This window comes from Podarcis vaucheri, assembly GCF_965113315.1.
Source record: "Podarcis vaucheri genome assembly, chromosome: 9".
Lineage (NCBI taxonomy): Eukaryota > Metazoa > Chordata > Lepidosauria > Squamata > Lacertidae > Podarcis > Podarcis vaucheri.
This window is the reverse complement of record NC_138767.1, coordinates 30097058-30111153: the sequence shown is the minus strand read 5'-3', so window position 1 is coordinate 30111153 and position 14096 is coordinate 30097058. Positions and strand designations below refer to the sequence as shown.

The 14096-nt window shown below is 42.6% G+C and overlaps 1 protein-coding gene across 1 annotated transcript in view; it reads left to right on the top strand.

Annotated features, from left to right (window-relative positions):
* Positions 1-14096, top strand: part of TRPC3 (transient receptor potential cation channel subfamily C member 3) — a 61680-nt gene that overhangs the window by 34439 nt on the left and 13145 nt on the right. Inside the window, exons 4-8 of the mRNA XM_082237133.1 lie at positions 5405-5569; positions 6846-7062; positions 9662-9895; positions 11159-11423; positions 12463-12658. Of these exons, the coding sequence (XP_082093259.1) occupies positions 5405-5569; positions 6846-7062; positions 9662-9895; positions 11159-11423; positions 12463-12658 (1077 nt within the window). The remainder of the gene's footprint in view (positions 1-5404; positions 5570-6845; positions 7063-9661; positions 9896-11158; positions 11424-12462; positions 12659-14096) is intronic.

Sequence of the window (14096 nt, the reverse complement as noted above, 5' to 3'; positions counted from 1 at the left end):
ACAGGCTTTTGAACTGCTAGGTTGGCAGGAGCAGGGACTGAGCAACGGGAGCTCACCCCGTCACGGGGGATTCAAACCACCGACCTTCTGATCGGCAAGTCCTAGGCTCCGTGGTTTAACCCACAGCGCCACCCGCATTCCCAGTAGTAGTAGTAGTAGTCATTTATATCCCACCCATCTGGCTGGGTTGTCCCATAACCTTCACAATTAGAAGAAGAGTGTCTCTGGTAGAGCATCCTGACCTGTACGGTATGTGGCTAGGCAGTATTCGAAAAAGGATACTAGGGCAGGTGGACCCTAATCCTCCTTTCAAAGTCATTCAGGTTGGTGTCTATCGCTAGATCTAGAGGGAGAAAATCCCACAGTTTAATTATGTGCTGTGTCATAGTAAGAAAGGGGTCAGGGGACTCTAGGGAGTGGAAATGGGGAATGCTAGGGTGTGTATCTTGGCAGGTACCCAGTGATGTCTACCCTGACACCATCACAGCTGCAAAGAATAGATAGTTAAAAACTCTTAAAGTTGATATCTAAAGTCATTTTAGACTCGCTGAAGAATTTACGCATGCTGAAAGATTTCCCCAAAAGACTGATGCATGTGCTCAAGTGTGTAACTCAGCCACATCTCTGATTTTGGCTTTATATAACAAAACATGCACATTTAGTAATTTCAGAGTTTTAACATAATTTTCTTCTCTTTGGTGCAGGTGCTCTTTAATTACTTTGTGAATGCTTACTAATTTAACTGCCAATGCTAGCTAATTCAGCAGTATATATAGCAGAATGCAAGTTAGCTTGCTCCTGAATGCTACTTTAAGGCTTATCCATGCTTGTCTTTCCTTCTCACTTCTCACAGGCATGGTCTTCACCTTAAAGCACAATGGCTGAGCACCCCCCCTTTTTTTTGCTCCTGGAGGTTCCCCATGAAAACCTGCTCTTTAAAGCTGGATCAGAGCAAATGGCAATCTGTGGAAAACCTGAATTGCTGTTTGCTATGAATCAGCTTTAAAGAGTTGATTTTCATGGGCAAAGCTCCAGATCAAAGAAAAAGGGGGTTGGCACTCAGAGCTTTAAAGTGCAGATAAGTGTGGATGAGCCCTTAATCAAAGCAAGTTTAAAACTAATCTTTATGCCTTCCAAATGTCTTGAAGATTTGTTATATTGTGTAAATGGCTAATAATAACCTTACCTATGCTGAACGTAAGTTAAAAAACCAATCCCCTTTAAAGCTATTTTTGCTGGCATTTTCATATTCAGAATTCTGGGCACTTATTGCTTATTTGCATGCAAAAAACCCACAATGTTTTCCTAGCTTACTATATTGCTTAAAAGCGTTACCCATGATCATACTCAGTGGCTGTGGAATGCTGACTGGCAATTGAGGACTGGGTGGAATGGAATATCCTGGAAGAGAACATGGCTAGCTGGTTGGCATTCTGAATAGGAGCAATTCAAACAACAACGTTTTATTGCAGGCCCACATATCAGGAAACTATTGGCCTCCTGCCTTTATTGTACAAAGGGCTGCCCATTTTGTTCTGTGCCTTTATGTACAACTACTACATTTTAAGCAGAAAAATATTAATCACGTATATGAGGGACATTTAAAATGAAATTCCCACTTGCACCAAGAAAGAACAACTGTTAATATTTTTAGTTTCTGGGAAAAAAAACATGTTTCCAATCTCATTTGAGCCTGTGGAGGTGTTACTGTGATGTTAGCAACTCTGCAACATGCCAAATAAACAAACCTAATAATAACATAAAATTGTATGGTGATAACTATCTGTACATTCAGGAGCCTTTCTTTATAAAGTCTGAAATAGCTTATTCGAGGAAGCTTGTAATTTAATATTATTTTCAAGAAATATGCCTCAGATTCAAGAGCAGTGGCAACATGTGAATAGGTTGCTATTATAATTTTAGTAGCTGATAATGAAGCTTAAAAAAAACTATTAATGGAGTTATATTGGCAACATCATAATTAGAAGGAGTCTTTTTTGCAATCATAAATATTTGCCAGTGAGAATTCCCATGTGATTTAGTGTATATACAGGTGCTTGATACATACTGAGAGCCTGAAGTCGTTCTAATTTTCATAATATTAGAAATATTCCTCCAGTTCACATGTAATTTATCAGGAAAATCAAAACTGGGAATGGTACGTTACTGTCTGCCTTGCTTGCCCTCATTGTATTGGTGGGTGGTTTTGCTTCAGGTGGACTTTGCTTTGATACATTGACCATGATCAAAAATTGATAATGAATCTGATAATGTTCTAGTCCACAAACAACTAGCATTTCTTGGTCTTTAAGGTGACGTCAGAGTCTATAGTTGTTTTGGCTATAACACAGTCCAGCCAAATACCACTGGGAAATGAAACACAAAGTAAGGCATGCTTAAGCCTATTGATTTCAGTAGAATCGATAAACCTACGTTTCCTGTGTAGGGTTGTAGCTGTTGTTTCTTGTCATATAAATTGGGTTGGATTCATAGGAACAGAGAAAGCTGCCTTGCACCATTTAGCATGCAGCTTTTGATCTAAAGTCACATCAGTGGTGGGAGGCTGGAAGAAGGGGACTTGCCAGGAGGGATGGTGAAATATACTCAGAGTCGAGTGTGAATTCCATGTTCTTTATTCAGCTCGTAGTAGCAATGAATGAAACTTTCCCCAAAACGTCTAGCTATATATATACATTATTTACACAATGGGCCTTGCGTGATTGGCTAATTCTGGGCTGCTCCTGTAGGCCATTAGGTTGCAGATTCACTTCATCCAGGAGACTGATTGGCTGCTCCTGCAGGTCAGTCAGGTCACTGATTCACTTCCACCTGGAGCTGGATTGGGTGGCTCCTGCAGACCAATCAGACTGCTGCATTCTGGATCCTATTGTTCTAGGATTCTGCTCAGTACATAACAGATGGGGAAGCCAAAATGGATGGAGTAGCAGAAGTGCGGGGGAACCCTCTTGATGAGAGCAGTCTGTCCATCACTAAGCAGCCCTCTTGGTGGAGAGAGAGAGAGAGAGAGAGAGAGAGAGAGAGAGGCTGCTGGGAGAGTGAGCAGGAGTGACAGAAATAGCGAGAGATGAGTGGCGTCGCTATTGTACTGGCTTTAACTCTGCCGGCTGCTGGCATGTGGATTATCCCAGAGGAATGTGATTCTTGGGCAGGGAGAGAGAAGGCTCCCTCCTCTGAGCTACACCAACTAGCAAAAGGCTCTCCGGAATTTCAGCCAGGGTATTTCATCCATACCTGGAGATGCCATAGACTGAATCTGGGGCTTTCTGTATGCAAACATGTGTTCTAGCACTGCACAATGGTCTTTCAAAGCTGTTCTTCCACTCATAGAAGAGCTGTTCTGTATCCATCACTAGAGCTTTGTTTGAGAAAAGTGGAGGTAAACCCAAAGATTACGTTCCCTTACGCAACACGCCAGTGTCTAAAGCAGAAGCATGAGAATTTCTGTCATACGTCACGGCACTGTGCCAATTCCATAGGTGACTATAACAGCAGTTTGTATGTAGCTAAAACAAAATGCTGTTCATCCTGAAGAGAGAACACCATGTTTTCACACACACACACACACACACACACACACACACACACACACACACTGCATAATAAGCAGTCTCTAATTACTGCTGTTAATTTATCATCACCACTGTATACATGACATACTGAATCTCTCTAACGAATCCACCCATGCCTAATATTTGCAGAACAGCAGTATTGGCCATTTTCCTTCTGCCAGGGTTCCTTGAATCTAACCCTGTAGTTTGGATCCAACTGTGGTTGCAACAAGGGGGAGGAGAAATTCCCCACATACACGTTTGACATGAGTTGACAGTGGAGCTGGTAGGAAGTAGAGATAGCACTATGTAAGCGCATGACAGACGTCGTTCACCCAGCGGGGCCGAGCTGCAATGCTGGCTTCCCAGCAGCTGAGTTGCTCCCACTTGCCACAAGGAGGAGGAATGAGTGGCGGGGAGGTTGGCTCACAGGCAGAGCCAATCCAGTGCACCTGCCAGTGTGCCCATACTGCCCGACCTCCCTGCTGCCTTGTCGCTCCCTCTCCTCCCATTAAGTGGCAATGAGGCATCTTCTGGGAAGCATGGTTAACTTGATGATCTCAGTAGGTGGTGCTCATGATGTGGTAACCATCCACTCAGCCACTATGCAGTTGCGAAGTGCTGTTGTGGCACCACCACATCCACAGCCAGTTCCAATCGCTGCACAGCAAGGACAGGAATGTGTCTAAATTCCCTGTCACCATGTTGTGGTCACTGCTGATTTGACCTAGTAACACATCTCACCAGCTACCACTCGATCCGAAGAGCCATTTCTACTCAATGTATTATTCTGTTCAAGGGAATGTGGGTGGCGTTGTGGTCTAAACCACAGTGCCTAGGGCTTGCCGATCAGAAGGTTGGTGGTTCAAATCCCTGCAACGGGGTGAGCTCCCATTGCTCGGTCCCTGCTCCTGCCAATCTAGCAGTTCGAAAGCACACCAGAGCAAGTGGATAAATAGGTACCACTGTGGCAGGAAGGTAAACGGCGTTTCCATGCACTCTGGCTTCTGTCACAGTGTTCTGTTGTGCCAGAAATGGTTCACTCATGCTGGCCACATGACCCAGAAGCTGTCTGTGGACAAACGCCATCTCCCTCAGCCTGAAAGCGAGATGAGCGCCACAACCCCATTATCGCCTTTGACTGGACTTAACCGTCCAGGGGTCCTTGACCTTTTTACTTTACCTATTATTCTGTTCCCTGTTCCCTAACACCTCCACAGTGGCTATACTGGGGTATAATTCCTTTTCAAACGTGAAGTTTTTGTATTGGGTGACCATAAATGGGCGATCGCTTGTTCAAAAGAATCTCACGCCATGTGAAAATTTTGTCCCTAATGGAGAAAGTGGTCCTGTTTAGTTTAGAATAAAAAGAATAAAGCCTTTATCCCAAGTATAGTAATGAGAGGGAGAAACATGATTTCCAGCATGCAGCTCCTGTTTCTAAGTAGGAATATGCTTGTAACATGATCCAGTGTCCCAATAGTTATTCAAAATAGTTATACAAAATTATTCATCATTATATAAAGATTTGACGGAAACTGAAAGGTTCTCTCAACTCTCAACTGAAATATCTCTTCTATTAACATGTTAATGTTTGCATTGTCTGTATTCTTAAGAAATGGAAAATGTGAGCTGTTGCAATAGGTGCAATAGAATCTTTGTTCCTCCACATGCTGTTCCATCAATCCAGTTTGCCATGCTGCTTGGGGCTGATGGGAGTTGGAGTCCAATGACTTATCTTGGGGAGAGGGGCACAGGTTACCCAACCCTGCAGTGCATTAATTACATGTGCTTCAGTATCTGTGTAACTTGTTTTTCTTCTGTTTTCCCCACAGTTTGTGGCCCATCCAAACTGTCAGCAACAGCTGTTGACCATCTGGTATGAAAACCTCTCAGGACTACGGGAACAGGCCATTGCGATCAAGTGTCTAGTTGTGCTGGTGGTAGCACTGGGCCTTCCATTTCTTGCCGTTGGGTACTGGATTGCACCATGTAGCAGGGTACAAGGTTTTGTTTTTGGCTTTTTTGGTGTGTAAATGTATTTCATTTCAGAAAGCCCTCTGTTGAAGTGAGAGACCCAGTCGTGTGCTGAAGGCTATATTCCTGTTTCTCTTGATACCTTGCTGAAACCAAATGATTGCTATTGTTAACATAATTGTCATTATTCGTTTCCATTACACCAGAATGTTTTACAGTTTCTTATCCTGTACTTCTGTTGGGCGAGTGAATTTGGAGCATGAATACCCTAGTTACTAAAAGGAAGTAACACTCTATGCAAATAAAATAATGCTAAAGATTAGTAATTTATAACAAGTTTCTAAACTAAATAAAATAAGTTGTGGCTGCTCTGCTTGGGTGACCTAGGGAAGAGGTCCTGTATTTTCTTCTCTCTTATGAAGAAAAGCTATCTCAAGTATGATCTGTAGGCACACAAGGCCATCATCTTGCTGAAGCTAACGAGGTCTGGTCAGCGCAAGAGCCTGAGAACTGCATGAATACCCCCTCGGGCTCAATGATGGAAGAAATGTAAAATATAAGTTTATGAAAACACACACACACACACACACACACACACACACACACACACACACTATAAGGATCAGTGTTACCCAACATACTGGTGGCCTCATAGGCCTCCTGTTAATGCTGCTTACTTGAGATAATAATAATAATTTATTATTTATACCCTAGCCATCTGGCTAGGTTTTCCCAGCCACTCTGGGCGGCTCCCAACAGAATATTAAAAACACAATAAAACATCAGACATTAAAAACTTCCCTAAACAGGGCTGCCTTCAGATGTCTTCTAAAAGTCAGATAGTTGTTTATTTCCTTGACATCTAATGGGAGGGTATTCCACAGGGCGGGCGCCACTACCAAGAAGGCCCTCTGCTTGGTTCCCTGTAACCTCACTTCCCTCGCAGTGAGGGAACCCCTAGAAGCCCCTCAGAGATTGCAACAGTGTGTGCGGCTGCTTTAGGCCAATTAAAATGTATCAATCAAAGCCTTTTCAACTTTTGCATAGGATTGCCAACAATTTGGTTCTACTTTTCATCAAAATGTGATTCCAAAATGGTTTACAAAAGCATAAAAATATACAACAGTCATTTAGGCGAAGGATTCTTAAGTATGGCTTTACAATAGTTAAACTGCATGCAAAGAAGTATCCCTAAATTGAAATTTAGCATTAAATATGCATTTTTGGCACATGCCATGTTTGTTGAAAGTGAAAGCATACATTGCTTAAAAACAAATATATTCTCCTTTGCTTTCTCAGCTTGGAAAAGTTCTCAGAAGTCCATTTATGAAGTTTGTGGCACATGCAGCCTCCTTCATTATTTTCTTGGGTCTGCTGGTGTTCAACGCTTCAGACAGATTTGAAGGGGTCACAGTATTACCCAACGTGACAGTTACTGATTACCCTAAACAGATTTTTAGGGTTAAGACCACTCAGTTCAGTTGGACAGAGATGCTGATCATGGTATGGGTGCTTGGTATGTATATAGCCTCTCTATCTCAGTGTCAACCTGATTAGTTTCTGTGGCATTCTTCGATAAAACTGCTTTCTGTCATAGCTATTGTATGCTGCTCCTGTACAGTGGATTTAAATCGTTAATTTGTTCCAGGGGTCAGTGCACACCCTGAAAAATCTGTATCCAGAGGCACAGAGCGCTTATGTGCATGCGTGAACAGCAAAACCTGGAAAAATACTTCCGGGTTTGCCACTTTTGCAACCCGAAGTTTACATTGCTCGAGAGTAACCCGAGGGTCTATTGTAGTAATGCTTTAGAGTAGGGCTTTCCAGACTTTTCATGGTGGTGACACACTTTTAGACATGCAGCATTTCGCGGCACAGTAATTCAGTTTTACTAGCAACTTGGAGGTTAAACAAACCCCTTTGTAACCCTGGGAGGAGCACTGGAGCATTCACATGACACACCTACACGCTGCAGCTGACACACTAACGTGTCGTCGTGACACACAGTTTGGAAAGCTCTGGTTTAGAGAGTGCTACTTGTAAAACATATATTTTTTGAAACAAAGAGCTGGTGTAAGGTTTTGTCGCAAAAATCAGACTTCTTCCCAGTGACCTTAGATGTTCAATGCAAATTACAGGATATGTGTTGAATACCCAAGGGATCTGGGAAGAAGTCTTTTTTGCTCCAGTAAATAAATAAATCTCACTACAACTTAAAGAGATAAGAGAAGCAACATGATAGGCAGATAGATCAGCTAGCCAAATCTATAATGGCTGTGTTTCTTAATTTAGACTGAACTGAAAATCTCAGAGTTTAGTTAAATAAACTCTGGAGATTGCACAGCATTTCCCCATAGCCTGGGAGTGTCAATAGCCTTGATCACTGATCCCTAGAGCCTTAAAATAACTCTGGCATTTTTATTTTGCTCTCTTGGAGACCTTATTGTAGAGGACTAAAAATAATTTAAAAGTTGTGGGATCAGTGGCGTAGCGTGGGTTGTCAGCACCCAGGGCAAGGCAAGTAATTTGCGCCCCCTAACCCAATAGTCCCTCGCTCGCTCTCCACACCGCACCACATGCCTGGCACCCCCCCTCCACAGTGGGCGGCGACCCGGCGGCTCGGATCAGATTCACACAGCCAGCACTGCAGTGAGAGAGAGTGAGTGAGCCAGGTAGGGGCAGAGAGCTGCGAGTGCGAGCGCGCCCCCCAGATGTTGCGCCCGGTGCAGCCGGCCCCCCCTGCACCCCCACGCTATGCCACTGTGTGGGCTGTACCAAGTCAAATTCAGAGTACAGCCGTTAAAATAAACTGGTGTTAGACAAATGTGTTGACTTCAACGAGTCTATTGTATGTTGCTCCAGTTGTCTTATTATGCATATGTCTTATTCGAATACTACCCTGTACCTGTATGCCTTTTCAACTTCATTAACATCCTCTTCAAGTTCATATAAAATGAACATCCTATCTAAAATTGTGGAGGTCTGTTTGTTATGTACTGAAGTTCTCACCCTGGGCCAGCAGGGGATACTGTAGATAGTTTTCACTCAGGTCCACATATGCAAATAAGGGGTTGAAAGTGACGTTCAGTGATTGGATAGTAACAGAAAATGGTTACTGTTGTGTTCTAGTGGTGCTCTATATCAGCAGGCTGGCTGAACCCTTCAGTTCAGTTCTATTCTGGCCTGTGAATAAACAAGAGCTGTTTGAAGAGTCGCTGTGCCGTCTGATATGTTCACCCACAAGTTAACACTGTTCCCTTAGCACAATAGAATGCCAGAAAATTTCAGAGCATCTGAATCTTCCATTAGACATATGAGTGTGCATACACACCCACACCCACCATCCCACATATACTTTCTCTTTCCTTTTCTCCCTGTCACCTTAAGGTGACCCGGCTGCTCCCAGGCTAGATGAATGAATGGAATAAATCCATCAGTGCTGAGCAGCAGTTTCTCTTCTGCAGGTGAGAATAGTGAAGTGTTACTTTTACAGGTAGTGCTTAGGAGGGAGGCTGGAATACTTCCGCCAAGCAGCTGCTGAAGATTACCTACCTCACTTTCCTGCAGGACTAACCTAAGTCTGGTAATCAAGATAAGAGCTCAGATAATCTGAGTGTGAGTTTGGGTTAGATATGCAGATTTATATGTCTTGCTTGTATCAGTGGCGTAGCGTGGGGGGTGCAGGGGGGGCCGGCCGCACCGGGCGCAACATCTGGGGGTTAGGGTTAGGGGGCGCAAATCCACAGGTTAGGGGGCGCAAATTACTTGCCTTGCCCCGGGTGCTGACAACCCACGCTACGCCACTGGCTTGTATACTACTTTGTGCTAACATTTCACGAGGTCTGTTACACCAGTAATATTGCAGAATAGGCCTATGACCCTGTACATAAATCTGGTGTGACAGGTGAGATCCTTGCAGTTTTCTGCATGGAAGTGGCTTTCAAGTATGACATGCCTTGTGTAAAGCAGCTAAGACAGACCTAAACCGTTTTCACTTCTACAATTCTATGTATTTCTGTTCAGAAGTTAGTCTCGCAGAGCAGCGGCTTGCTCCCAAGTCAGTGTGTAGCAGTCTGCAGTCTTCACTGTGTTTTTATTGCTTTTCTGGTTTTTAGGCATGATGTGGTCCGAGTGCAAGGAGCTCTGGACAGAAGGACCCCGGGAATATATTTTGCAGCTGTGGAACGTTCTGGATTTTGGGATGTTGTCTATTTTCATTGCCGCTTTCACAGCAAGGCTGCTGGCCTTTCTGCAGGCGACAAAAGCACAGCAGTATGTGGACAACTTCATTCAAGAGCCTGACCTCTCTGAAGTCACACTTCCACCAAACATAGAATATTTTACATATGGCAAGTCAAAGAAATGTTTTCGTGTCTCTAGTATATTAAAATGGCTAGCATCCTTTTAAAGAAATAGCATGAGGATTATCACAGGAGATGCTCACTCAGTGGGGCACAGCTGCAACAAAAGCATCCTGGCAGTGGCATTGCTGTTATTTACTGGGACAGGGTAGATTGGCTCTACTGGCGCAGCCCCACAACCCCCATATTGACCCTCCCAGTAAGTAATAGCAATTCTGCTGCCAGGATGCTCTTGTTGCAGCTCTGCCCCACTGGGTGAGTTGCACCTGTAACCTCATATAACCACCCAAGCATACTTGGGACGCAGGTGGTGCTGTGGTCTCTAAACCACTGAGCCTCTTGGGCTTGCCAATCAGATGGTTGGTGGTTTGAATCCCCATGATGGAGTGAGCTCCTCTTGCTCTGTCCCAGCTCCTGCCAACCTAGCAGTTCGAAAGCACAATAAATAGGCACTGCTGCAGTGGGAAGGTAAATGGTGTTTCCGTGTGCTCTGGCTTCTGACATAATGTTTCATTGCTACAGAAGCAGTCTGGTCATACTGGCCACATGACCTGGAAAGCTGTCTGTGGACAAACGCCGGCTCCCTCGGCCTGAAGCGAGATGAGCACCACAACCCCATAATCGCCTTTGACTGGACTTAACCGTCCAGGGGTCCTTGACCTTTTACCTTTACCTTTACTTTTCTGAGCCCAGTACAAACTTATAAAACAAGCCTCCTCCTGAAGATGCTACTCCTTGCATATGACCTTACAAATCATGAAAGAAAAGTTTTGATTTTTCTTCTGCAATTACATTTAATACCTTGATCTCCCCCCGTTGGATCTCTTCCATCATGCCCTCAAACAACTATCTCCTTTTTTACTATTTTTGTTTTAGCATAACATCCAGCTTGAAAAAGAGTCTTACAAAGCTTGGTGTCTGTTTTGCAACTTTTAATAAATAAATAAATCCAAATAAAGATATTATTCTTTTGAAGTTTTGAAGGACTACAAACATTTGATAAGTAAATCAAATCACTTTAAAGCTTTCTGGCCTTTTTCATCACAAAGTCATGAATTATTTCCTCCAAATCAACTTCTCTTACAAGGTCGTGGTGAATTCAAATTACTCAAAAATATCTATTCAGCGCTATAAATATGTATCTTTATCAAGATATATGAATATAGAACGGCCAGATATTTTATTTTTTTAACACGCAATAAAAAAATACACATAAAGCAAAAGTTTCTCGTTTATGTCTCTTTCTTTCAGCTCGAGATAAATGGCTTCCATCTGATCCGCAGATCATATCAGAAGGTCTTTATGCAATAGCTGTTGTGCTTAGCTTCTCTCGGATAGCTTATATCCTGCCTGCAAATGAGAGTTTTGGCCCATTGCAGATTTCCCTTGGAAGGACCGTAAAAGACATTTTCAAGTTTATGGTCCTTTTTATTATGGTATTCCTTGCCTTTATGATTGGGATGTTCATATTGTACTCCTATTACCTTGGAGCCAAAGTAAACGCAGCATTTACGACGTAAGTAATGCGTATGAAAAAAGGACAAAAGTTTTGCATCCTCTTTGTGATGGAGGCTGCTGGAAGTTTACAGTACAAGTTAGTTTACACATGCATGTCCATCACAATCACTTGTCACTCAGTTCACTTGGATGGATTCAGCTGATTCTAGCTTCTCCTCTGTCGCCTCCTGCCCATAACCGCCTATCCCGAGAGTAAATGTTACTGAATGTATTTGAGTTGCAATTATTATATAAGTTTAACCAGGTGCATTATGTAGTTAGACAAACTATTTAACATTCTTATGTTGTTGTTTTTTTAAAAAAATGAAGCTTACAGGGCATGTGATATTGAAGATTTGTATGAATGCACAGCAGATTGAGAATGGTATACCATACAGTCACTCATATAATAATTGGATTTTTTTCCTGCAAAAAAAATTCCACATCTACACCATTCATGGACTAATGCATTTATAGTTGGGGCGTGTAATATTGCACATGTGTGTCCACTGCGCATGCTATGATACACAGTGACATATAATAATCATGCTTTTTCATAAAAGCGGGCAATTATTATAAGAATCACACTGTGCTATATTGAAATAGCTGTGCATGCACACACATGTACATTTGGTCTTTTATATATAAAAAGTGCAAGTCTGTTGTGACAAGTTGAGCTATGCCTCTGCACTATATTTCATTTAATTTTTGCACAGTTTGCAGGGAGTTCTAGAGATGATGCCATTTACTTTATTAAACAAGTATCTAATCAAAGTTGTAAGGCAACATCCTGGTGTACAAGGATATAAAAAATGGCAATACACCAACACTTTCCGCTGTCAAACTTAATTCTGTTAATACGGCTCGCCAGCCGCAAACATAATTGGCAATATGCAAAAAAGCCACAGGGGAATCAAGTTATCTGAAAACATTTTATGTTGTGAGCATCTTGTTTTGATTAAATGTCTGCACTAGGATCTTTGAATCATCTACTTTTAAACAAAACAATTTACAAGTATTTATATTTGAATTCATTAACGTACCCTTTTTTCATACAGAGTTGAAGAAAGCTTTAAGACCTTATTTTGGTCAATTTTTGGCTTATCGGAGGTCACGTCAGTTGTCCTCAAATATGACCACAAATTCATTGAGAATATTGGCTACGTGTTGTATGGAATATACAACGTAACAATGGTTGTGGTTTTACTCAACATGCTGATTGCCATGATCAACAGCTCCTATCAAGAAATTGAGGTGGGTACTTTTCTGCTTTATTTTGCCCACCCGCCCTGCAAAGATTTGTTCTGTATATACTGTTTCTCAGCTTACCATAACTGCTTAGACCAGGCATAGGCAAGCTTCGGCCCTCCAGATGTTTTGGACTACAATTCCCATCATCCCTGACCACTCGTCCTGCTAGCTAGGGATCGTGGGAGTTGTAGGCCAAAACATCTGGAGGGCCGAAGCTTGCCTATGCCTGGCTTAGACCCTAAGGTATGTTAACGTAAGAAAGTTCATGGAAGGAAAGCTTCCCATTTCCTCTTCCTCCCTTCAGCTACTGTCACCCCCCAGCTATAAAGTGTTGTAAAAATAAGGATAAAGCTATCAATGGCTACTAGGCATGATAGTCAGAAACTGTATGCTTAGGAATACATCCATCCATCCATCCATACATACTCAGTGGTCTAAGCCACTGAGCCTCTTGGGCTTGCTGAGCAGAAGGTCAGCAGTTCAAAACCCCGCAATGGAGTGAGCTCCCGTTGTTCTGTCCCAGCTTCTGCCAACCTAGCAGTTCAAAAGCACACCAGTGCAAGTAGATAAATAGGTACCGCTGTGGCGGGAAGGTAAACGGGTGTTTCTGTGGGCTCTGGTTTCCATCACGGTGTTCCATTGTGCCAGAAGCGGTTTAGTCATGCTGGCCACATGACCCGGAAAGCTGTCTGTGGACAAACGCTGGCTCCCTCGGCCAGAAGGCAAGATGAGCGCTGTAACCTCATAGTCGCCTTTGACTGGATGTAACCATCCTGGGGTTCTTTACCTTTTTTACCTGCTTATGAATTACAGTTGCTGGATACTTCAATGGAGGAGAGTTGTTTTGTGTTTGGGTCTTGCTTGCAGGCTTCCCCTAGGCATCAAATTGGTCTTTGTGAGAACAAGATGCTAGACTAGACAGGGCAGTGTCATGATGCATGATTCTGATTGGCTGCTCTTGTGACTGCAGGCCCCTCCTATAAAAATTAATAGTGAGATAACTTCACACTCCATTTCTGTACATATTTATTTCCAGTGTTTAGATACTGCCCCATCACACAAAAATCCTTTGGGAAGTTTACAAGTGAAAATTAAAACCATAAAATATAATTATACATCATCTCTGTGTTAATAAGAACATAGGAGAAGTCCTGATGGGTGAGAGCAAAGGTTAGATTTTCAAATTCTCTGTAAGCATAACATGTTTTCCAAAATTGAACAAATACAAATGTGCCTGATTTGCATAATTATTATGACCTGAGTCCTGGGAAATAGGAGATTTACTGTAACAACATAGACACCCCCCCTCCACCTCACATAATTAATTTTGTGATTCTGATAAATAATTATGTCACATTCTATCAACACAGTCATCTTTGCTGTGTCAACAGGACTCTGTGGTGCTGCTGCTTACATTAATATGAAAACAAATACTAAAGGG